At 42.1% G+C, this 26,757-nt stretch overlaps 1 protein-coding gene across 2 annotated transcripts; it reads left to right on the top strand.

Moving 5' to 3' along the window:
• Window positions 1-1,568: 1,568 nt before the first annotated feature.
• On the top strand, window positions 1,569-26,757 carry LOC135707501 (uncharacterized protein CG5902). 2 transcript variants are annotated; one of them, XM_065229350.1, is made up of 6 exons: window positions 1,977-2,329; window positions 2,406-2,914; window positions 15,542-16,054; window positions 16,159-16,244; window positions 16,312-16,542; window positions 26,564-26,757. In XM_065229350.1, the coding sequence occupies exons 3-6, from the start codon at window positions 15,774-15,776 to the stop codon at window positions 26,755-26,757; spliced, it is 792 nt and encodes a 263-aa protein (XP_065085422.1). In that variant the 5' UTR covers window positions 1,977-2,329; window positions 2,406-2,914; window positions 15,542-15,773. The 2 variants fall into 2 exon arrangements, with proteins under 2 accessions (XP_065085421.1, XP_065085422.1); XM_065229349.1 differs by lacking the exons at window positions 1,977-2,329; window positions 2,406-2,914 and adding an exon at window positions 1,569-1,942.

The raw sequence follows: 26,757 nt of genomic DNA, 5'->3' as shown, positions 1-26,757 counted from the left end.
TCATTGCTCAATTCCGGGTAATGAGAAAGCGGACTCATTGGCTAAGGTGGGCGCTATGGAAGGCGATATTTTTGAGCGACAAATCGCCTTCAACGAATTTTTCTCCATTGCTCGCCAGCAAGTCCTCATCAGTTGGCAACAAAAATGGAATGATGGTGAATTGGGAAGATGGTTACATTCTATTCTCCCACAGGTGTCGAACAAACCATGGTTCAAAGGGTTGGACATGAGCCGCGACTTTATACGCGTTATATCAAGGCTTATGTCCAATCACTGCTCGTTAGACTCGCACTTCTATCGAATTGGGCTCTCAGACAGCAATTCATGTGCGTGTGGCAGTGGTTATCACGATATCGAGCATGTTGTTTGGTCGTGTACCCTACACCGTGTTGCCAGATCTGGTTTATCCACATCCCTCAGGGCCCGAGGAAAACAACCCGCGATACCCGTTAGAGATGTCTTGGCGAGCCGAGATCTCGACTATTTGAATTTAATTTATGTGTTTTTAAAACGGATAGATCTGAGGATTTAGTAGTTAGTGTCATCTTGTGTTCTCTCAAGTTGTTAGCTGCCCATCGGTGTACCCCCATGTTTGTCTTTTTCATCAGAGTGTCGCTTAGTTCGAGATCAAGAGCACATTGCTCTCCAAACCTTGTGTTCACAATCCCTACCCTGCCATCCATTTGTTACAATTTGTCACCCCTAACCTCGAGATAGCCGCGAGTAATCGGCCCCCGCTTTACTAACGTTAGTTTTATATAATAATATTGTGATCCAAACAATGAATATCGGCTCCGCAAAGCTATAGCAAATGAGCCTGGAAAAATAAACGCATTATAAAAAAAAACAAAAAAAAAACAGCTGTTAGGCCCTTATTTTAGTTCTATCGCGATTTCTGTCTAAGAAATGTCTATATCCATATTTTCCAGTTTAAATATTGCGCATTTCACACAGAACTGGATTAATAAGGGCTTTTTCACTTATTAAAACGTCTGATAAAAGTGCGAGTTACGTCTAATCGTCTTGGTATCGTTGGTGCACGTATTCCCCATGATATGATGCGAGAAATAAGTGCTCCAAAGACACGATTTGACGGAAACATTCACTATTATCACACTTTTTTGCATTTTGGGACAGCCAGTTGTCCATTTTCAGATGCAATTAGCAATACCTAGATCAACAATTGAAATAGGCGGAACAACCAAACGTAAACAATGGCTTTTAATTTAATTTCACGAGAATCGAAAAACACTCACGCAAACTAACAATGCCATCAAATGAAAGAAGTTTGTTCTATCAGATGCTGGTATTAAATTGCATGAATGTGCTTTTATTCTTGAGAAATTTGCGTTTAAAACTTACGTTTGGTTTTTCCGCTTATTTCAATTGTTGCTCTTGACATTGCTTTAAGTGCCCTTCAGGAACGTACATATTCACAAACAGCTGAGTGCTGAGTGACAGTTTGGAAACGTCACTTTTTCCAAATTTTGCATCAGTGTGCGTTTATGTTTGTTTATGAAACTCCTCCACTCACAAACATTCACAAACTTTTTGTCTGATGGCAGTGAAGTCTGACGACTGAAGAAAACGAGGAAAAAAGTTTTGTCCACAGTGCTTTTTGTGATACAAAAGGAGTAGAGTTTGTATATGGTTTGTGTGCCCATAAAGTCGCTCTCCATTACGCGCATTTTTCCAAACAGCCACTGCTCCTTGCTCTTGTGCTTGCGCCGAATGTAGCTTGCGTTTTCCACTTTGGGATTGCATCGAGGAGAAGCTCCCCCGCAGCCAAAACGGAGAAGAACCCGCGAGGCCAGAGTGACTTTTTCTTTGTGTCCGAGCTAGAAGATAGTGAAGTTGGAAAATTGCAAGTGAAAAACAATAAATTTGATTGTGTTCATCGTCGTCATCGTAGAGCGAAGCTGCGTTCCCCGTGTGATTGAAGGTGAAAGTTTTTTCCTACGACCATACCCTCCCACTGGGGAAAAATTATTGATCCCAAACTCGAGGCATAATCCTAGGAAGGATGAACATTTGTACCGCACAGAAAACGACGATATCGTCATCGCCTTTGGTGATACATTTCGGGAGCTCTTTCTGCTTGGTGTAGTGCGAAATCGGGTGTGCGTGGATTTTCTCATTGCGTCGAAGAGGTCACACCAAAAACTCGTCAAAATCCCCCAAATATTGAGGAAACGAGCGAGGAGAGGACGAAAGTGGTGGTAGTGGCTCAAGCATTGATTTTCTTCGATTCGGGGAAGGTTTTAAGGTTCATTTTGTGTGTTGTTTTGCCGAGCTCAGCAGTCCGAATGGAATTGGTTTCTTGACTCGGGTAAATCAGAGTTATAATTCCGGAAAATGTGTAGGATTGAAAGGAAAAGCTAGTTACTGCTTCCCTTTTATTGTAGGTATGATTCAGTGCGACCAGCTGCTGCTGTTTTCCACTTGACACACGTTCAAGCCTTTTTCGATATTCTGGGCTGCAATCATCGTCAGCTGTGTGTTCGATTTTTTTTTCTTGGTTCTGCTGATTCATAGGAGTTTCGCTCTTCTCCCACAAGCAGCTGGCACTTCCTGCTGGGTCTTGTTGTGTACAGCAGCAACATAATAATTACATAAGTGCATAGAGAGGTGCATGTTAGTTGCCCAGCCCATAACAAAGAAAAATCGCAACGGAAAGTGTTCGAAAACAAAGCGCCCGAAAGCGAAAGCATAACCATAATACGTAGGAAAAATGGCAAACATTTCCTCGTGCTCACCACCTCAAATAATAAACATAAGTAGGTAGATTGTGCGGATACGATCTGCATCAGCAGCAGCAGAGCAGCGAGATTGTTGGCTGTGGTGAATCGAACAAAAACCAACAACAACAACAAAGCCAAGCAAAAACCAAAAAAAAAGTCGTCGAGAAACAAAAGTGAGTGAACGAAAACACACGCACACAGCCGAAAAGGTAAATATGTGCACTGAGCGAAATGGTCGCATATAATTACGATGAGACTAGGTATGTTTTGGTATGTGGCGAGAAACCTCAATGATCACAAACTTTCATTAATATAGAACGGAACGTTTCTGGGACTTACCATATTATTTCAAAATAAGAGCTACAGTCTACAAATAATCTCTCTATAACGACATTTCCAGAGGTCCCTTTAAATTATCATACAAATCTTATTCTTTACTGTGGCAATTCTCTATGACGAGACGACATCGCTGCTTTGTATCCATACTTATCATACTCTATTGGGTGCTTTAATTTTGAAAAATATATCGGTTACTAACATCGTCTGAAAGAGCTTCGTTTTCTGACCACAACGATATTTTTTTTCGGTTCCATTTACTTATATCTCAATTTTGAAATCAAGAGTCCTTCTGTTTTCCTTCTTCCTCACTTTCTTTTGCTTCTTCCTTGTGTCTCTATCTCTCGTTTCAGGACGTGTAATTGTGGGTTCCTTCGGCGACTCATGTGCTTCAGCCAGCCTTATGCTCTCCTTGGCCTCCAGCAGAGCCTTGTTGGAATTTTGATACCACACAAGTTGGTCACAAGTTGCTTGATTTATTTGTGTACGTTGTTTTTATCCTTTACTAAGAGCATCCGCACCAATGCGTTGCTATTCGGGCTGCTAGTTTGACAACTTTAGCCATTGCTATTTTAGTTAGCAACTTGTTTACGCACCCGTCGTTGCTATCACGATTGTGAATTTACGTTTTCGGCTTTCGCACCGATAGTTGCTAAACTTATCGTCGAACTTCGAACTGAAATTGATCACAGAGTTTCGTGATTGTTTTTTTCGACAATATTGATATACCTAACCACGAAGACTGAAGATTGAAGGTTAAGATCTAACTACTGACCCAGGTATCCGAATAGCCCAGCGATTTTTTTTAAAAATCACTTGTTGTGATGCTACATGAATATATTTGAATCTGGGACCAGAATGCGCACATTGGTGGTCATGAAACTGTCCTCTGGGAGATCCGGAACATCCATAAAAGTGGTCAATTCGTAAAAATGATCGAAATATTGATCTTCGTATGCTTATTTTATAAAGGTTGCAGGGTGGCCACAGAACCGGGAAAACCGGGAAAAAGCCGGGAATTTGAAATGGACCGGGAAAAAACCGGGAATTCCGAAACAAAACCGGGAAAAATCAAATTATATATTTTATTTTAATTTAATTGCATATGCACAAGTTCACACTCTTTCTCAATCCAACTTGCTCAATATAATTCGAAAATGCTAATCAGTCCCACCTTGATGTTGACTGGCGATGGCAGCTTTTATTCTCTTACACCGATTCCGTTTTCGAGGTGTACCTAACACTGAGCGCCAACAAGTGCGAGCTATTGACAGCTCAGCATCATTCGTTTATAAACAAACATGCACCAAACAGCTACACCCTGAAAAATTTGGGTGTACGGTAGTACAGATCTGCTGTTACTCCAGAACAAAAACGAACGACATTAAGCGGCTTAAAGCTTTTTTTTTCGACGGCGATCAAGCGTCTGAAAAAGATTCAGCAAAGTTGGACGACCGGGTTCGTTCGACATTCTCTTTTAAAAGCTTTTTCGTTCACCTCACGTTCGGCTCTTCGCATGTATTGGCATGTTCTGAAACGTACCGACCCGACGACGAGCTATCAACCTTCGTCAATGAAAAAGCTTCGTGTTTTTTTCATTCATTTCGCGAGCATTGGCCTGTTCAAAACCGCATTTGCATTGAAAAAAGTGAGACGCGTTTTCCATCTGTGTTTATAAGTGTAAAACTATCAAATAAGAGTAGTGAAATTTGAGAAAGTTGGAGCAAATAACCATGACTACAAAATATTCGACGAGGTATGAGAAGGATTATCAATGGAGCGCGCCGGATCCCAAAGTACCGACTGCTGCTCGATGCACCTGGTGCAATAAATCATTCAAAATTGATTCGATGGGAAGGGTGGCCTTTGGGAGTCATGAAAAAAGCAAAGGCCATCAGCATCAGGCTGCAGCACGTCGCTCAAATTTGCCGATCAGCAGCTTATTTGGAACGAATGGTAAGCTCCGAAATAACACGCTTGATTATACCACAATGCACTGAAACTTGCAACGAAGCTTCGATTATTGTTTTGGTTGCTATCGAATCAAGTTCATCATGTGCTGAGACTTTAATACATGAATTCTATGAATTGAATACTGATCTTCTATCTCAAATTTCAGATCGTTCAACAAATGATAAAATCATATCTTCAACTTCAAGTTTGACTGTCGATCCCAAGGTGAGTACAACTACCTTGGTCGATCCAATTCAGACAAATGCTTCAACATCATCTGAAGTGGCAGTAGGCGCCAATCAGGCTGTCATGAAAAAGTATTTTTTAAACGATTCGGTGACGTCCGCTGAAATTTTATGGGCACTTGAAACTGTGGCCACCCATGGTTCATACCGTAGTGCAGGTACCAGTGTTGCTCTGTTCCACAAGATGTTTCCTGACAGCCAAATTGCTTCGAAGCTGGAGATGAGCCGCACCAAACTTGGTTATTTCATCACACACGGTCTGGCACTTTACTTCAAGAAGATCTTACTGACCAAAGTTGAAAGTTGCTCCGAGGTCGTCCTTGGATTCGACGAAACACTGAACAAAATTGCACAACGGCAGCAACTTGATGTAAGCATTCATTTTTGGGATGAAGACAAGCAGGAAGTAAAGACAAGATATGTAGGCTCAGCTTTCCTATCATCGACACGAGCGATTGACTTGATGAGTGGGATCAAGAAGTGTTTCGAAGCATATCCCGGACTGTTGAAAAAAGTTATTCAGGTGTCTATGGATGGACCCAACGTGAACTGGCGACTCCTTAACGATCTGTCCTCCGAATTGCAAGAGATGCGTGAGAGCAGTTCCTTCAGTCTACTCAGCATTGGCAGTTGCGGTCTTCATGTAGTGCATAATTCGTTCAAGAGCGGTATGCAGAAAACGGACTGGAAGATCGATCAGTTTCTGGTGTCGTTGTACTACCTGCTAAAAGATGTTCCCCTAAGACGTGCTGACTTTATAGCAGTTACTGGTAACACCATATTGCCCTAAAATTTTGCGGAGTCAGGTGGGTGGAAAACCAGCGAGTAGCAGAACGAGCTCTAGATATGCTTCCTCATCTGTGAACATATGTGAAGGCACTAAAATTTCAACAAGAGTCAAAACGAAAAGAAAGTCATCCCGATTTCAGGAGAAGCTTTAAGGCGGTTTACAGCTCCAACGCGTTTTCAGTGGTGTCCCAAGCGGTATCGGATCAGCTCTTTGGACCTAAATTGAGCTTTTTTGTAGCTGCAGCGGCAAATGTGGAAACATTTTTGAAAGAATTTCAGGGTGATGCACCACTTGCTCCCTTTTTGTACGATGAACTAACAAGCCTAGTTCAAAATGCGATGCAGAGAGTGTTGAAGCCAGACCGCCTTAAAAAGAAACCTAAAGTGCTAACGGAGATTGACTTAAATCAGGACAACCTTCTTACATCAGCTGAACTAGACGTGGGATTTCCTGTAAAAGCGGCTATCAAAGCTGAAGGAATCCGTGGAAAAATGTCTGAACAACAACTCTTGGTGTTTCGCAACGACTGCAAAAACTATTATGTTGCATTTTTGACGAAACTCCTCGATCGTTCGCCACTTCGATATGCTCTAACAAGGTCTTGTTTAAGTCCATCTGTCATTTCAAACTCCCCAGATGTAGCCAAGAAACGACTTGAGTTTTGTTTGGAACATATGGTGGAGAAAGATCATTTGGCTGGAGCTGTTGCGGACAAGGTGAAGGATGAATATTCGCAAATTTGCACGATGGCCTTCTTCAAGTTAATTGCTTCAGGATATCGCAGACAGTAGACACGGGTCGATCATTTCTGGTTGAAGACAATTGCTGATTCTAGATAACAGCTTCCGAATTTGGCATCGTTTGTCAAGAAGATATTGATAATATCTCCCGGAAATGCAGCCCAGGAGCGCGGATTTTCCGTCAACAAGGAGTGCCTGGTGGTAAATCAATCCGAGGAAAGCCTGGTAGCACAACGCACTGTACATGATGGGATTTTAGCGGCTGGTGGTGTGACCAACATTCAAGTGGACAAGCAGCTTATTCAGTACTGTCGAAACGCCCGAGGTCGGTACCAGGAATTTTTGGATGCAAAGCGAGCTGAGGGGATTGCAAGCGATAAAGAAGCTAGCCGAAAGAGGGAAGCGGACAAAGCAATAAAAGAGCTGGAAATGATAAAGGCTAAACTTTTGGCAGACGCAGAGAAAGAGGCTGCTGCTTTGGACGTTAAACTAAAAGAGCTGAGAAAGTAAAGTGTAATATTAAGGTTTCTTTTTAAATATAAACTGATTCGACCATTTTGTATGGAACATAAACATATTTTCCTATTATTTTTGTATCTTCATCTGGATTCAGCTATGAGTTTGGTTTTCTGTTTTTGTGGATGAAAATTGTCGAAAACTTGCTTAGTTATTTTCATTTTGTTTTGTTTGAGGCAAACCGGGAAAATATTATTGTTTTAACCGGGAAAACCGGGAAAAAACCGGGAATTTCAAAATAAAAATTCTGTGGCCACCCTGTGCGCACCAAAATGCATAAAGGCATTTTCGGATGCCCACCTGGATTACTAGATTACATATTTTAGTTTGTGAATTTATCAAGCTCGGTTGGTCGAATTTAATACGGTAGATCTATTAACATCAGAACAAAATTGAAACCTTTAAAAAGTTCCAGTTGATAGAATTGTGGGGAAGTTAAAAGATCTTTAAGAATAAGTTTCGACAGCTCCAGGGCAATTTAATAGATTCCAGGAAAATTTACTTCAGCGAAAATCAAGAGCTTCAGGGCAGTTCCATTGAATTCAGGAAAATTTAAGCTTAAAGACCTATGAGTAAGTTACGTGAACCTCCGGTAAGTTCTGAAAATGTTAGGGCAGTTTCATGAATATCAGGAAAACTGTGAGAACATGGCGGACGTTCCTAAAACTTTAGATTTGTTCCGAGAACTTTATCGCAAATCCATTTATTTCAGTAGAATAGAGGAAACCATCAAGAAGTTCCGAAAATTTTAGGATAGTAAAAAGACATCAGGGAATTAACTTAAAAACATTTAGAAAGCTACAAAGAAGATCCATGTTTAAAGGGAAATTTAAAGATTTTCTGGGTAGTTCCATTAATTTTTGAACAATTTCAGGAACATCATCAGGAACACATAAGTGAAGTTCCGTAAACTTCAGGAAACAATATAGACTTCAGGAGAGTCTGAGGAATGAAAAGAAACAATTTCAGGAAGTTTCATAGGCAAATTTCAGGATTTTAAAAGTGGTTCCAAAAGTTTCAGGAAATTGCAAGAACTTTTTAGAAAATTTGAGAAATTCAGGGATATCCAGAGAACTTTAGGGAAGTCAAAATAATTTCAGAGATGTGGAAATAACTCGAAGACTATTGACATGTTATAGAACTTCCAAGTACCTCAACGAAGATAAACTAGAGAGCTTTAGGGAATTTCAGAGATATCAACGGCACTTCAAATAACTTCATAACTTCGAGAAATTCAAGAAATTCCAGACTTTCAGGGAAGTTCGAAGATTTATATGCGTAAGCTCTGATAAATTCCGGTCAATTCAATAAAACTCAGAAAAACTTCGAGGATTTTTTTGAAAGTTCTATTTAGTTCCGGGTAGTACCAAAAACTTCAATAGAATTGAGAGTACTTCAGGAATGGAAAAAAATAAATACATAAATAAATATATAAATTCATAAATAAACTAATTTCATGGAAATTGAAGAATGTTTAAGAAGTTCCAAGAAACTCAGGTAATTTCCGAAACTTCATCAAAGTACCAAGACTTTTATTTAAATTTCAGAAACATAAGAGATTTTACATGAGCATCAGTAAAAATTTGAGATTATTTTAAGGAAGTTCCGTGGTATTCAATGCATTTTAAAGAACTACAAAAAAAAACTGCAGGAACTTCAGCGACGATCAGATTATGTTCAAGAAAATTTTATAAATATTAATAATTTTTTAAAAAAATTAATGAACTTCAGGAAAGATTCAAAACCTTAGAGAATTCCAAATAAAACTAGGATTTGACTACCTGATTGCATATACTAGCCCCCTTTACGGATGTTCCGGATCTTTTGAAGGGCCGTTCCATGGCCATCAGAGTTAATGCAGCATAACAACAAGTTGATTAAAAAAATCTAGATACTTTTTTACCAATTTTCCACATTAATAGCTGTTCCGGATCTTGCTTTGCTGTCTCTTGGGTCCACATTTTTGTCCCAAATACAAATTTATTCATATATCACAATGTTCAAATGAAAAACCAAACAAACATTTCATATATAGCAACGCTTGGGCCGGTTGCTATCGCGCTGCTATATTTGTCAACCCGCTGTTCACCGAGGGGCAGATTGTTATTTCCCGCACTTGAGTAGCAACCCCCAGTGCGGTTACTGCGTTATGGTGGAGGTTGCTAAAATAAGTTTAGCAACGCATTGGTGCGGGTGCTCTAACACATAGAGTTTATCGATCTTCCTCCTGACCTCCGTTATTTTGGTTCACCCAAACTGCAGTTCTTGAGATTTGCTACTGCTGGATATCGGTGTGAATATCTGGCTTAGCCCAACGCCTGGCTGCTCTCCTTGGAAACCTTGGGTCCTTGCTGCTCACATTGGGCCTTACTGGAACTTCACACTGGTGATTTGTTTTTTTCTCCGTTTTTCTCCTTTCTGTTGGGTCCCCCTCCGGGCCGCTGTCTCCACTCGTTGTATGTAGTCGCCTATCGTGACCTCATCGTTATCTATGCAAGCAGGGAGGCCATGCTGGGGTTGACACGGTCTTTCATGGGGGCTTAAACCAATAGGCTAGTCAAGTAGTGAGCCAATTCTAAATCGTTAGGTTGCTACTACTCACCAACCATCAATTTTTGACGAGTTTTGAACGTATCCGGAGGCCTGCCAAGGTTATACCGGGCGGGGGCAACCGCACTGTTAGCCCATCTCACTAACTTTCTCCGATTCTTTACTCTTCTTTCGAATTTTCGTGCCTATTTGTAAACTTGTTGTCCTTCTCTGCATCGCTGCTAGTCTCCCGAAAGTCTCCTATGTTATTTCTGATGTTTTCCACAACATTTCGACGTCCATTATCTCTGTATGGTGATCTTGAGTTCCTAGTTGCGTATTAAGGTATGTATCCACATTAATGTGGGGGATGACGACGACGAGTAAGCAGCATGCCATAATAATTTTGATTTTAATCCATGTTACCATAGTAACCTCAATATAAGCTCGGTAATAAAGAACATTCACTCTCTTATAGTTTTGTACATCGTAGGATACACAAGTGTTTTATTCCCACGATCTATGGCTATTCCAATGGGCCTTTCGGAAGTTTAATTAGAGAAAATAAGCGTGATTGCCTCTCACCCCAGCAGGCCTGGGTTCAATCCCAGTCGGCGCCGCCGGGATGTTCTGAGGCATAACATCTCTGATCACGCCTTCCTTCGGAAGGGAAGTAAAGCCGTTGGTCCCCGGTTCATGAGTTGATGGGTCGATACGTAGGGTCCAGGTGTGGGAGCTGCCTCCTTGGCGTCGGTAGCATTGGTGCTCAGCACGGAAAACCAGATCGACGACAAGTGTTTTTTTTTTTCGTTTCGGTTACTGTCGCGAGTGAAGTACCGGAAAGAACAAAAATTAATTTTGTTCGAGGACGCGCCGCAATTGGATTTGAGTATACATCCAAACACCTCGGACGATTCTATTTTTCGAAAGGAATTTCACCCCAGTTTACGACCGCCTACACGCCACAGCAAAACGGCGTTGCAGAGCGGAAAAATAGAAGCTTGGTGGAAATGGGACGCTGTATGCTACTGCACGGAGATATGGGATACCGTTTCTGGGCTGAGGCGCTCACCACCTGCCAACCAGATCAACAGACAAGACACCGTACGAGGCGTGGTATGGCAAGAAACCGAATCTCAACCATCTGCGAGTAGTCGGCAGCCAAGCTTACGTACACATTCCGTCGGATAAAAGATACAAACTGGAGCCGAAAGCTGTGAAGATGACGTTGGTGGGATACTCTGATCACCACAAGGCATATCGTTTCATCGATACCACGAATGACGTATGTTTTCTGGAGAGCTAAAAAACACACAAGCACTCGTACAAGCCAATCGATGTTATCGAGATCGAGTCACCGCTTCAGCATGATATCCAACCGGAACTCGAGCAAGAGGATGACGAACAGGATGACGTTTCCGATACGAACTCGAAATACGAATCCGATGAAGAATCTTTGGGTGAAACTTCAGATGAGCCAGTTACTCCGGCACGCAGATCGGAACGCACCACGAAAGGAGTACCACCTTCACGGTACCGGGAAACGAGTAGTCTGGTGAAAAATCTTCCACCTGGCCCTAGAACGTTCGAAGAAGTTCCGAAAGCGCGCTGTGGAAGGCTGCTATTGAGCTGCAATCGCTCCGTGCAAACCGCACATGGGAGCTGACGGACCTCCCTCGAGACCGAAAACTAATCGGATCCAAATGGATTTTCAAGCACAAGCAGGACGAGGTATTCGCTCTTGTAGTGAAACAGGTTACCTGTCGGTCGCTAGCCAGAGGAAGATGGTTGTGAAACACGCCGACGTGAAAACAGCGTACCTTCTCGGGATTCTGGAGGAAACCGTGGACATGCGTCCGCCACCTGGTTCGAACAAAGTAAGACTGCGTAGAGCCTATACGGACTCAAGCAGGCTGGCCGCGTTTGGAATCAAACATTCGACGCTGTTTTGAAGCCGATCGGGTTCGAGCAGTCCAAAAATGACTCGTGCCGCTACATTCGTCGCGATGGGAAGAAGTGTACGTACTTGGTGGTGTACGTGGACGACCTGGTTGTTGCCTGTGAAGAAGAAGTAGAGTATGAGCAGATATAATTCGAGAGCTGAACCGGCATTTCGAAGTGACGTCGCTGGGTGATATCAGGCACTTTCTTGGCATCGAGGTGAATCGATCAGCTGGAGGAGTGAGCCTGAATCAAACAACATACATCCGAAAGCTGCTGGAACGTTTCGGAATGACTGATGCAAAACCTTCTAAGTTTCCACTTAGCCCCAGCCACACACAATCTAAGGAGGAGGATAAATTGCCAAATAATCACCAATGTGCAAGCGGTTTATTGTACGTGGACGTTAATACGCGTCCAGATATTTCGGCTGCTGTATCGATACTGGGAAGAAGGACCAATTGGCCGACTCAAGCTGACTGGCTGGAAGCGAAGCGGGTATTGCGATACCTCAAGCAAACGTTAAACGATGAGCTGGTTTTGGGTGTGGATGGTTCATCGCTAAAAATCTCCGTCGACGCTTATTGGGCCGGTGACTCGAGTGACCGGAAATCAACGTCTGGTTTCTTGGTCCGTTTCGCTGGTGGATCTCTAAGCTGGAGTTCCAAAAAGCAAACTTGCGTCACGCTCAGCAGCACCGAAGCAGAGTATGATGCGCTAGCCGAGTGTTGTCAAGAGTTTCGTTGGGTCCGGAGAATTCTTCAACCATTGGCCGCCGTTCGAAACACATCGAGACGAAATTCCACTTCGTTCGAGAGCAGCAACAGAATGGAGAGATCGATATTCGTTACTGTCCGACTGATGCGATGGTTGCGGATATGATGACGAAGCCGTTGTAATCTGTTTAAGGGTTTCCGTGAAGAGCTGCTGGTGTACTTCCGTCGAGCACGCAGCATGCCATAATAATTTTGAATTTGTTCCATGTTACCATAGTAACCTCAATATAAGCTCGGTAAAAAGGAACATTCACTCTCTTATAGTTTTTTACATCGTAGGATATACAAGTTTTTTATTCCCACGATCTATGGCCATTCCAATAATTAATCCGGATACCTTTAAATCACTAACTCTTGAAATATATTGCACGTAGGAGTGAAAAATTTCGCTGAGGTATAGCTGGGAGTCATTGATGAAAAAGGCTATGATTGGTGTTTACACGGTAACCGCAAAATACCCAATAATGACTACAAAGTAAACATTTTCGAGGGAGACTGGGACTACCCATTAAATAAGTAAAAAATTTACCCATTTATGAGTATTTGTTACTTACTTACTACTTGTTTTTGTAGTTGTAATTACTCATAAATGGGTAAAATTTTACTTAAACTGGGACTAGTTTCCCTCGCAAATGCTTACTTTGTAGTCATTATTGGGTATTTTGCGGTTACCGTGTACATTCCATGTTTAGTGTTTAAGATCGCGACATATGGAAAACACGTGCGCGAACGGAATTTGTACGAACGTAATGCAAATCCTGACTACTGGTCAATAGGGAACTTGCAAAAAAATTGGATTTACCTAATTCCACTATTCACGGTGTGCTCAATTCATTTTCGGAACGTATGACGGTCGAGAGGAAACCGAGAAGTGATAAAAACATTGAACGTGCTGATCCTGTCATGGACCAAAAGATGAAGAGGATATCGAATCTCTCTGTTCGAACGGTGGCTCGTAAAATTGGAACGTCACCTGATTTTGTCCAAAAATCAAAACAGCGTTTGGGGCTGAAGTCGTATAAAGTAAAAACAGTTCCAAATCGCAACGAAAAACAGCAAAATTTTTCATCATGCCATTATGCTAAAACCATAGAGGTAACTCTAAGACCAGAAGGTCCCGAAGAAACGTGCACAACTTTTTGGTTCAGCTCTGGTATTATCTTCGGTCCCAAGCTAATCGATGCACCCCTCGAAACATAGGAAAATCCACGAACCCCTCATTTTATGGGTATGCTTATAGATTTACTTGGGACCAATAGGCTAGTCAAGTAGTGAGCCAATTTAAAATCGTTAGTTTCCCCCGGTTGCTAAAACTGTGATGGAGTGGTACGAAGTAAATCAAGTGAATATTGTACCAAAAACCGCAAATCCGCCCAATTTTCTAGAGCCCAATCGAGAGATAGTGGGCTCTGAAGAAGCGGAAGCTTTCTGGAAATAAACAAGGAATCAAAGATATCAAACAATTCCAACATATTTGGACAAAGACGGCCACCATGCTATCTGAGGAGTCTGTACGAATCCTGATGGATGGAGTTAAGCGCAAAGTTCGAAAATTTTATGCAAATATCGTATAACTATGTTTTCGTGAATTTTTAAATCAGATGGCTCTAATGTTGGCCTATGCATCTAAGATTGGGCGCATCGCTAAAAATCTGCTATTTATCAATTTTATCTAGATGAACGTGTCATTGGGATGGTACTAATAGATATTTTTGGTCGCTATTGGAAGTTTTGTCGTTTGCTGAATTTATGTATGGGCCCAAATTAGGGGCATTTAGGCCGACATTACATCAATTTCCCCTATCATATGAATCTGAAATAAACAACTACAATTGAAATATAATGCGACAAACATCAATCCGACAAACACAAAATTTCTTAACGAGCATCACTCTCGGCATCACTCCATTATCGTACCGCATGTGCTCAATTTTGCAGCTTTCCTTTCACTTTTACTTTGTTGAATCCATGGTACCGGAAAAGATATACATAGATATATAAATTATTAGCAATGCTGTGATACAACCACAACGGGATGACCGTTCAGAATGGTTCAACGGTGTGAAATGAGGGAATATTTAAATTTAACACGATTTATAGTATTTCAACGCAACATAAATTTTTTTGACTAACAACGCATTTTTCAATATGTTATCTTAACTAATTTCTGGAAGCATTTGCTTGTGTTCTATACAAATAGTATCAATGTACCGTCATATCGATTCTTCAAGTGATCTTCGCAAGCTCCACATTTCATTCAGGCTCTTTGGAAATACATGTGGTTAAACGCACCTTTTAAAGTGAATTGCACATAACAATGTCTAGTGTCATCACTTGCTCACACATGAAATCCGCCTCGACCAACCTGGCAGAACGCGCCCTACACACTTAGAAATTATCGCCGACTTCGGTAATTTTTACCGAAATCTGAACAACTGAACTGTTCGGTAAAATTTATGCAATTCAATTCAATTGCTTTTCAGCTACTTTGAAACTAAATCTCCACTAAAATGACAAGATTTAATCATTTAAACAAGGTTGAACATGCTTTAAAATTCAAAAGCCTTTAAAATGAAGGTCAAAGTTTTGCCGAACATTCAGCTGTTCTGATTTCGGTAAAATTTACCGAACACGGAACCAAAATTTTTGTGTGTAACTCTCACTGAACCAAAGGACAGGGCCTTCGACAAAGACGTAGTCCTACGTCAAGATCAATCTTGCATTGGAGGGAAGATTGATTGCAATTTTGAACTTCAGGGCACTGAGTTCTACCTTGAAAACAATCGCACCGATCTAGACACCGATAGATTTTACATCAAAATGGTGACTGTGGTATATTGAAACGATATTAAAAATATGTAATTGAATGAATATACAATTATATTCAAGACAACACATTGCCTAATGCTTCATTATCTTTCAGATTTGGAGTTTAAATCCCAACCAATAATCCAAATCCCACTTCTCATTGCAGCACACCGTTGAATTTCATTGAAAACCCCTGTAACGTAACAGGCACGAAAACGTCTAATCACAGTACGAACCACCTCGGGGGTAACGAAGCCGAAGGCAGCAAAGGGCAGAGCGTGTCACTTCGGCTTCGTTCGGTGGAGGGATCGACGACCAGAGGCAGCAGTTACGGCGGCGGCAGCAGCAGCAACACCAGCGGCACTAGCAGCAACAGCGGCAGCAAGCGCCCTCCAAGCATGGCGTCCAGTTGTTGTGGAACGAAGAAGCAGAAGCTCAACGGCAACTACGCGAACGCCAACGGGCACTGCAGTGGCGGTGGCTCCAACGGGAAAGGCCCAATGACCAACGGTCACAGCAATGGGTATCTAACCAATGGGCACGCGGTGGACGGTGGCGATGGCAACCAGTCGGCCATCGGCTCCATGTCGGAGATGTGCTTCTACTGCTTCGAGGTGCTGTACCGGGAGCTGAACCAGATGGAGGAACCTCGTACGCCGTCCTTCACCAATGATCCTTAGTGAGTTTGAGTGGGAAGTGTGGGGGAGCAGGGGTGATACATGTCATGCAAATGTTATGGGGAAAAATGTCGTGACATTAATTTAACTTGTGTTTCTCTTGCAGCCCATTGTTTGTCACTTGGAAAATCGGGAAGGACCGGCGTTTGCGCGGGTGTATCGGAACGTTCAGCGCTATGCGTCTTCACTCAGGTTGGTTCGCCGTTTAATGAGGCTAGAATCAGTTAGATTTAATTTGAAATTTTGGTTTTCCGAAAAGGTCTTCGAGAATACGCAATAACAAGTGCTTTAAAGGATTCGCGCTTCTCCCCCATCACGCGAGACGAGATCCAAAGACTGACCGTGTCGGTGTCGATCCTGCAGGGCTTCGAGGAGGCTCGGGGCTATCTGGACTGGACGCTTGGCGTGCACGGCATTCGGATAGAGTTCTACAACGAACGTGGCTCAAAACGAACCGCCACCTATCTGCCACAGGTGGCCACCGAGCAAGGTAGGTGCATCGCTTCCGAAATATCCTAACCACTAGACAATATGGGAACTTACTTAAAGCGTGCTGAACACACACACGGCGATTTTTGCGACGTACTTTTATGGCCGAAAATATTCAATACGAGATCCTTGCTACCTGTGGTTCACACGGGTGACTTTAAACAAATAATTTTTTTAAATTTACTTAATTGTTTCTTAGGAATTCATCATTTATCTCACGAAAATTTGTTCAATTTTCCTCCAGATTTTTTTAGAATTCGCTTGGAACATTCCGCGGTATGCCATTTAAAATTAAAGGGTGATACGGTCATAATTTGGTCAAGGGAAAACGCGTGTAAATCGGTGAAATCGTTTATTTAAAAAATCAAATTAAATTTCTTTTTCAAGTTCAATTAGTATAAAATTCAGGAAAAATATTCAGTTAGGCTTCCGCTTTTCCAAATCCGAATTGCCGGGCCTTACGCTTGACCCCTGCCATGAGATTTTGTACAGCCACCTTGTCCACCTTCTTCGCCGCAGAAAGCCAGTTTGCCTTGAACTGCTGCTCGCCCTTAGCAGTTTTTTTGGTCTTCTTTAGGTTCCGCTTGACAATAGCCCAGTATTTCTCAATTGGGCGGAGCTCTGGCGTGTTGGGAGGGTTCTTGTCCTTGGGAACCACCTGCACGTTGTTGGCGGCGTGCCACTCCATGGCCTTTTTACCGTAATGGCAAGATGCCAAATCCGGCCAAAACAGTACGGAACAACCGTGTTTCTTCAGGAAAGGCAGCATACGTTTATTCAAACACTCTTTCACGTAAATTTCTTGGTTGACAGTCCCGGAAGCTATGAAAATGCTGCTTTTCAAGCCACAGGTACATATGGCTTGCCAAACCAGATATTTCTTTGCGAACTTTGACAGTTTCATGTGCTTGAAAACATCTGCTACCTTTCCCCTTCCTTTTGCCGTATAAAACTCCTGTCCCGGAAGCTGCTTGTAGTCGGTTTTGACGTAGGTTTCGTCGTCCATTACCACGCAGTCAAACTTCGTCAGCATCGTCGTGTACAGCCTCCGGCATCGCGCTTTGGCCGTCGTATTTTGTTTATCATCGCGATTTGGAGTCACTACCTTCTTGTAAGTCGATAGTCCGGCTCGTTTTTTGGCTCGATGCACGGTTGTAGACGATACACCCAGCTTATTTGCGGCATCTCGGAGAGAGAGGTTAGGGTTTCGCTTGAAACTACCGGCAACTTTCTTTGTCGTCTCAGCGGCTTCCGGTTTTCGATTTCCCCCCGATCCAGACTTCCTGGCTGTCGACAAACGTTCCCCAAACACTTTAATTACATTTGTAACGGTTGATTTGGCAACTTTTAGCGATTTTGCCAACTTTGCGTGCGAGTAGCTCGGATTTTCGCGATGCGCGAGCAAAATTTTGATACGCTGCTCTTCTTGCTTGGACGGCATTTTGACAACTGAAGAGTGAATTTCAAAATCAAAATAGGAGCAACATTCTACACACACACACCTTCAAAATGAGGGGTGTTCAGGTTTTTTAAATGCAAAATTGAAAGAAATACGTCAAGTTGATATTGACCAAATTTTGACCGTATCACCCTTTAGCTTCCGGGACTGTCAACCAAGAAATTTACGTGAAAGAGTGTTTGAATAAACGTCTGCTGCCTTTCCTGAAGAAACACGGTTGTTCCGTACTGTTTTGGCCGGATTTGGCATCTTGCCATTACGGTAAAAAGGCCATGGAGTGGTACGCCGCCAACAACGTGCAGGTGGTTCCCAAGGACAAGAACCCTCCCAACACGCCAGAGCTCCGCCCAATTGAGAAATACTGGGCTATTGTCAAGCGGAACCTAAAGAAGGTTAAAAAAACTGCTAAGGGCGAGCAGCAGTTCAAGGCAAACTGGCTTTCTGCGGCGAAGAAGGTGGACAAGGTGGCTGTACAAAATCTCATGGCAGGGGTCAAGCGTAAGGCCCGGCAATTCGGATTTGGAAAAGCGGAAGCCTAACTGAATATTTTTCCTGAATTTTATACTAATTGAACTTGAAAAAGAAATTTAATTTGATTTTTTAAATAAACGATTTCACCGATTTACACGCGTTTTCCCTTGACCAAATTTTGACCGTATCACCCTTTACTCGATCAACCTGAAGTCTTGTAAACATATCCAAAGAATTTTATGAAGATCTTTGACCAACTGAAAAGTTTTGGAATACGTCTTAATCACCCTGGTATCTTATGATTTTAATTGTTGGACAGTTTGAGATCTTCAGAGCAATACCTGATCAGCCTGAAGTCTTAAAAAAATATTCATAGGATTTTATGAAGACCTTAGATCAACTGAAGATTTTTGGAATAATTTATGATGGACTTAATATCGTGAGGGAAAATTCGGAAGACATGATTTGAATTGTTGGACAGCTGGAGATCTTAAACATGATTCCTGATCATCCTGTATTCTTGAAAAGCATATCCAAAGGACTTAATGAAGATCTTTTATCAACTGATGGTCTTTGGAATAATTTACAATGAGTCTTGATGTCTTGAGAGAATATCCGGGAGACATAAATTGTAATGATGAGATCCTCAGAATAATGTTTGAAACAATCTTTAAAATACTTTATGGAGATCTTTAATCGTTTGAAGTTCTTTGAAATATTTCCCGATTAACCTGATTGTGCGGTATCAAATACCCTCCGCATAGAGATGCGAGCCGCCCACTATCCATCACACAAATAACCCTGCGCACTCCTCAGTAGACGCGACGGGTGACAACGAGAACACGCAGCAATCGTCTCTCGACCTCTTTGCCCTCGGACCACGACCGCGTACGGACGCATAGGTAAGCTCTCAGGAGAACTCCCACAACGGACACCAAACCATACCCCAGGACAATCAGGATTTCTCCGGATTGGTGGAACCCCACACTGATGTCTGGACAGTTTAAGAACTTCAGAACAATACTCAATCAACCTGAAGTCTTGAAAAAATATTCAAAGGACTTAATGGAGATCTTTGATCAACTGAAGGTCTTTGGAATAATTTCTGGTAAAACTTTATGGAGATGTTTGATCATCTGAAGGCCTTCGAAATAATTCCTGGTCAACCTGATATCTTGAGAAAATTTCTGACAATCATGATTTGAATTGTTGGTTGGTTGTTGATCTTCAGAATAATACCTGGTCCACCTGATGTCTTGAACAAATATCCAAAGGGTTTTATCGTAATTTTCGATCAACTGAAGGTCTTTGGAATAATTTCTGATCAACCTGACAATTTGAAAGACGAGGGACGTTCACAGAATTTCCTACAATTCTACAGAACTTGCGACAAGTTCACAGAAGTTCCGTCAAGTTTTCAGTACTTCTGACAAGCTTTCAAAATTTTCGACAAGTTCACAGATTTTTCACCAAGTTTATAGAACTTTCGACTTGTTCATAGATCTTCCGACAGGTTCACACAACTTCCAATAAAAACACTTAACTTCCGACAAGTTCACTGACCTTGCGTCAGGTTCACTGAATTTCCGACAATTTCACAGAATTTTCGACAGGTTCACTGAATTCCCAACTGGATTTTCCGACACGTTTTTAGAACGTCTGACAAGTGCATAGAACTTCCGACAAAATTTACAGAACTACGCAATACTTCCGACAAGTTCACAAATCTTTGGCAAAGTTCATAAAGCTGCTAACAAGTTATAGAATTTCCTTCACAGATGTTTTGACAAGTCTACAGAACTGTTGACAGGTTCACTGAACTTACGACATATTCATGGATTTTCCGAGAAGTTCTCAGAAATTACAACAGGTTTACTAAAAATCTGACAAGTTTCCAGAACTTTCGACAAGTTCACAGATTTTTCACCAAGTTTATAGAACTTCCGACAAGTTCACTTCCAATAAATACACTTACACAACTTCCGACAAGTTCACTGACCATGCGTCAGGTTCACTGAACTTCCGACAATTTCGAATTTTCGACAGCTTCACTGAACTCCCAACTGGTTAATGGAACTTCCAACAGGTTCACAGATCTTCCGACACGTTCATAGAACTTCCGAAAAAAATTACAGAACTACCGTCAAGTACGCAATAACTTCTTTCACAGATGTTTCGACAAGTCCACAGAAGTTTGGACAGGTTCACTGAACTTATACAAAATTTCTGGGTTCTCACAACTTCCAACAGGTTCACCTAAATTCCGACAAGTTCACAGAAGTTCCGTCAAGTTTTCAGAACTACTGACAAGTTCACAAAACTTCCGGAAAGTTCGCAGATTTTTCACCAAGTTTATAGAACATCCGACTTGGTCATAGATCTTTCGACAAGTTCACTCCCAATAAATACACATACACACCATCCGACAAGTTCACTGACATTGCGTCTGGTTCACTGAACTTCCGACAATTTTCGAACTGAACTTCCAACTGATTAATGAAATTTCCGACTGGTTCACAGATCTTCCCACACGTTAATGGCATTTCTGATAAGTGCATAGAACTTCCGACAAATTTACAGAACTACCGTCAAGTTCGCTATACTCCCAAAACAGGGGCCACATTGCGCATCTCGAAACGAAAAACTTCTTTCGTTTCAAGATTCGCAATGTGACCCCAGTCTCCAGAACTTCCAGGAAGTTCACAGAGCTTCCGACAAGTTCACAGAACTTCCTTCACAGATATTTCGACATGTTCACAGAACTGACAGGTTCGCTGAACTTCCAACATATTCATGGGTTTTCCGAGAAGTTCCCAGAACTTCCAACAGGTTCACTACAATTCCGACAAGTTCACAAAACTTCCAGAAAGTTCGTAGAATGTCTGAAAGTTCATAAAACTTACGCCAAATTCACTTATCTTCCTACAATTTCACTGAACGTCAGACAAGTTCGCAAAACTACCTACAAGTTTACAGAATTTCTGACGGGTTCACTGAACTTCCGATATGTTCACCGATCTTCCGACAAATTCACACTATTAAAAATCTCTCTCTTCTTTTCCGCTTCCTGTTTATTACTTTCGTTATTCCCCATCACCAGTTCACCGGACTTTAGAGACATTGATAGAATTTTCGAGATGTTCATAGAACTCCAGCGATGTTCATAGATCTTCCGAGTAGTTCACTGAACTTCCGAAATAATCATAGAACTTCCTAGATGTGCATGGAACTTCTGAGATGTTCATAGAACTTCCGAGCAGTCCATAGATCTTCCAAGCGGTTCATAGGACTTCCGACATGTTTATAAAACATCCAAAATTCTCATTGAAGTTCCGAGCTGTTAATATAGCTTCCGAGCAGTTGATAGAAGTTTCCGAGAGTTTCACAGAACTTCAGAGATGTTCGTAGAACTTCCGAGATTCTATTATCTTTATTAAATACATTGAAGTCAATAGCGGCCAATAGATCTTTCGAGACTTCATAGACTTCTCTGACGTTTGTGAAATGGACAAGTATTAGTGCAGAACTTTGGGTAAATTATAAGTATTAGTGCAAGAAAACCTTTGAATTTACCCAAAGTTCTGCGCTAATACTTGTGCAATTCACAAACGTCAGAGAAGTCTATACCTTGCCTTACCAATCAGGCGAAGGCCTTGTTGTTCTCTGCTGTCCGAAGAAGTCGTCTCCACTCTACTCGATCCATGGCCACAGTTCGCCAGCCTCGTAGTCTGTGAAGGGTCCGCAGGTCACCTTCTACTTGGTCGATCCACCTTGCCCGCTGCGCGCCTCTTCTTCTTGTTCCTGTTGGGTCGCTTTCTAGAACCATTTTCACTGGGTCGTCGTGCGGCATTATTACGACGTGCCCAGCCCACCGTAGTCGCCCAAGCTGGTGCAATTCGTGGTTTATTCGCCTCCTCCACGTTCCGTCATCCATCTGCACTCCACCGTAGATGGTACGCAACACCTTCCGTTGGTCCTCCACGAGCATAGTCCAGGTCTCGTGGGCGTAGAGGACCACCGGTCTAATCAGCGTCTTGTAGACAGTCAACTTCGTGAATTTCTCTGCTGGTATCATTTTCGGCGGTCACCAGTGAGCCCAAATGCACGAACTCATCGACTACCTCGATTCCGTCACCGTCAATCTGAACTCGGGGTTGGAGGCTAACATTGTCTTCCCTAGAACCTCTTCCTTTCATGTATTTTGTCTTTGATGCGTTGATGGCAAGTCCAATCCGTCTAGCTTCAGCCTTCAGTATGATGTACGTTTCCGTCATCATCTCAAAGTTCCGTGCCATAATGTCAATGTCATCGGCGAAGCCAAGAAGCTGGATGGACTTCCTGAATATCGTGCCACTCGTGTCTATCCCAGCTCTTCTGATCACACCTTCTAACGCGATGTTGAACAGCAGACACGAAAGTCCATCACCTTGCCGTAACCCCCTTCGAGATTCAAAGGGACTCGAGAGTGTCCCCGATACTCGAACAACGCACATCACTCGATCCATCGTCGCCTTGACCAATCGCGTCAGTTTGTCCGGAAATCCGTACTCGTGCATAATCTGCCATTGCTGATCTCGAAGAGAAGTCTATAGAACTTCCGAAATGTCCCTTGAACCTCCACCCACTCAACAATTTGAGCTGATGAAAAAGTTGAATAAGCTACTTTTTAGCTGAAGAAGTTTATTTTTGGCTGATTAAGCTTTTATTCAGCATTAAATGTTTGTTGGGTGTGCAGTTGACCGAAGTTTCGAGAGAATCATAGAATTTTAGAGAAGTTTGTAGATTCCGGGATGTTTAAAGAACTTCCGATAGAGCTTCTGAACATTTCATAGAACTTCCAAGGTGTTCATAAAACTTTCGAAATGTTCATAGCATATCCGAGATGTTCGAGAATTTCAGAGCACTTCATAGACTTCCGAGCAGTTCATAGAACTTCATAGATGTTGATAGACCTTCCGAGATGTATTATTATTATCTTTATTAAAAACACATCTCTCATTGAATTTACGAGCGGCCAATAGTACTTAAGAGATGTTCATAGTTCTTCCGAAATGTCCCTTGGACTCCCGACCAGTTCATAGAACTTTCACCCAACCAACAATTTGAGCTGATGAAAAGTTGTATAAGCTATTTTTAAGCTGAAGCAGTTTACGTTTTTGCTGATTAAGCTTTTATTCAGCATTAAATGTTTGTTGGGTGTGCAGTTGACCGAAGTTTCGAGAGAATCATAGAATTTTAGAGAAGTTTGTAGATTCCGGGATGTTTAAAGAACTTCCGATAGAGCTTCTGAACATTTCATAGAACTTCCAAGGTGTTCATAAAACTTTCGAAATGTTCATAGCATATCCGAGATGTTCTAGAATTTCAGAGCAGTTCATAGACTTCCGAGCAGTTCATAGAACTTCAGAGATCTTGATAGACCTTCCGAGATGTTCATAGAGCTTCCGAGATGTATTATTATTATCTTTATTAAAAACACATCTCTCATTTAACTTCCGAGTGGCCAACAGAATTTTCGAGATGTTCATAGAACTTCCGAAATTTCCCTTGGACTTCCGATCAGTTCATAGAACTTCCACCCAAGCAACAATATGAGCTAATGATAAGATGAATAAGCTATTTTTTTTACTGAAGAAGTTTATTTTTGGCTGATTAAGCTTTTGTTCAGCATTTAATGTTTGTAGACCGGAGTTTCGAGAGAATCATAGAATTTTCGAAATTTTTGTAGAACTCCCGGGATGTTCATAGAATTTCCGATAGAGCTTCATATAACTTCTAAGGTGTTCATAGAACTTTCGAGTTGTTTATAGAGAAATGTTCGTAAAACTTCCGAGTAGTTCATAGAACTTCCCAGCAGTTCAAAGAACTTCAGAGATGTTCATAGACCTTCCGAGATGTTCATAGAACTTCCGACATGTATTGTTATTATCTTTATTGAAAACACATATCTCATTGAACTTCCGAGTGGCCAATAGAACTTTCGAGATGTTCATAGATCTTCCGAAATGTCCCTTGGACTTCCGACCAGTTCATAGAACTTCCACTCAACCAAATGAATTATCATAGGTACTCTCAATCGCAGTTAACAATGTTAAGTTAACACCTATGGTACTCTCGGGATGTTCATAGAACTTCCGAGGAGTTCACAGAACTTCCGAGATACTCATAGAACTTCAGAGATTCTCATAGAACTTCAGAGATGTTAATAGAACTTGCGAAATGATCATAGAATTTCAAGCAGTTCATAGAACTTCCGAGAAGTTTATTCTATAACTTCCAAAACGCTCATAGAACTTCCGAAATGTTTATGGAACTTTCAAGATGAGCTTGGAACTTTTGAGTTGATCATAGAACTTCCGAGAATTTAATGGAACTTCCGAGCAGTATATTGAGCTTCTGAGCAGTTCATAGAACTTCCGAAATGTTCATCCAGTTCCATCAAGTTCACCAAACTGTAACCAGTTGGTTACAATCCTTGGATTTTCGTTTGTATGAGTTGTTGTTGTTGTTTGGAAAATTCACGTTTTGTTAAACCTAAAACAGTAGACACACACAAGAGCGAGAGGGTTTGTGCCGCTGCAAACAACAACGTAACGTTACTGATGGAGTAAAATCTTGGCATTAAAATAACAATGGATGGGCAAAAGATTTGAAAGATTAGGCAGAAGTAATCAGGCGTCCGTGTAGACCGGTATCGTGAAGTGTAGTGCATATTTAATACAACCCCCCCCCCCCTTGTGGTGTTTGGACTGGAAAGCCTACCTCCGTTCAGGTAATTGATTTTTATTATCCTGACGGAAATTTCCCTGACTGAATTCTCAGGACCTCTTGTGCTTTTGTACATTTTGTACACCTCGTACCGTAAATAAGACGGTCTTACACGGCTCGGCTCGGAAGTCAAGATGGCTTCCGAGCCTAATAGTAAATGATCCTCGATCGTCTGTCAGGGACGATTCCCTCAGGCCGGTGGCCTTTATTATCAAGGAGGGTCCCGTCTCGGCTCGACCAAGGTGGCCATGCCATGGTCAGCCGATGCCGTCAACGACGGAAGACGCCTGTCAGCCAAATGAGCCAGCAACGCCTGCTGAGCCGTATGTGGCTGATGAACGCCACCAGATCCGCCATTCTCCCAAAGCGGCAACAACACTGTCTGCAGCCCACGCCGCAAGTTTCCGGCCACACGGTAGTGCAGCAGCAGCCGTGTGGGCCAATGCCAGCGTCGCGACGCCGAAGGAGAATCTGCTGCAACAGTGAGTACCGTACCGTTTATAAATTCTCATAAAACCCACACCCACACGCCACAGAAAAGGGCAAATAAATGTTAGAAAATGTGAATATTCCTGTGTGTTTCATACTTTGTCCGCGTAGCCCCTCCGAATACCCATTAACATGCCGGCCCTGCGACACAGCTCAGGGGTCTCATGCTACTGAGCTAGTTACCCGGGAGTGTCTGGTCATGCCATAGTCACCAAACCCAACGCGATTCGAAATATCACTATTCTTCCGTTTTCATTTTATTTGTTTCCCCTAAGATTTCCCCTTTACCATAAACTCAAACCAATTTTGTGTCGCTATAAAATTTAAGGACACGCTACAAACGACGTTACATGGAACTTAAGAATCGAGCGAGTCCAAAAGAGGTTCATACGGCTTGCTCTCAGGAATCTACCATGGCGTGATCCGTCTAACCTTCCAGCGTATCCCGATAGATGCCGTCTGCTTGGTCTTGAAACGATTGATCGAAGACGAAAAGTACAGCAAGCTACGTTTCTCGTTAAATTACGTGACTTCCGTGCTTCAGGTATGATATTACGTCAGCGGTCCCTGATGCAACCGGGATTTTATCGTACTCTGTATGGTTATAACCAGCCTATATCTGCAATGATTCGTTTGTTTGCATCGATTGAATCCGCGTTCGATTTTGGTATGTCCACGTCTCAATTTGTAAATAGAGTAAGAAAATTGAACATAATTTAGGTATTCATTAAGGCTGTTTTGTCAGATGAACAATAAGTAAAAAACGCCGTGTGTGTTCAGCGCTTAACACTTGACCATCAGAGATAGAACTTTAAAGCGATTCAAACCATTTCAGGTTGGGACCAAACGCAAACGATCGACTCGCTGCTGCGTAAGGGTGGCTACAAGGCTTCCATCACGCCAGAGACGCGCCGTTCGCTCAAGTTGACTCGTTACACGTCACAGGAGTGCCACATGACGTACGGCGAGTACCGTGACCTGCTGGAAAGACAATCGCAATACAACCAGCCTGGTAGAGTACAATGCTAA

Source organism: Ochlerotatus camptorhynchus, unplaced genomic scaffold (genome assembly GCF_037179485.1).
Source record: "Ochlerotatus camptorhynchus isolate MF236.1 unplaced genomic scaffold, CSIRO-AGI_Acam_v1.1 ptg000313l, whole genome shotgun sequence".
NCBI classification, from domain to species: Eukaryota; Metazoa; Arthropoda; class Insecta; order Diptera; family Culicidae; genus Ochlerotatus; species Ochlerotatus camptorhynchus.
This window is presented reverse-complemented; position numbering and strand designations above follow the sequence as displayed.

Bases quoted from the DNA above. Each gene is read 5' to 3' on its own strand.
- LOC135707501 (XM_065229349.1), top strand. From the start codon at position 15,774: ATGGCGTCCAGTTGTTGTGGAACGAAGAAGCAGAAGCTCAACGGCAAC. The intron at 16,245-16,311 runs GTTGGTTCGCCG...TTTTCCGAAAAG, and splicing joins CGCTATGCGTCTTCACTCAG to GTCTTCGAGAATACGCAATA. The intron at 16,543-26,563 runs GTAGGTGCATCG...AAACCATTTCAG, and splicing joins ACAGGTGGCCACCGAGCAAG to GTTGGGACCAAACGCAAACG.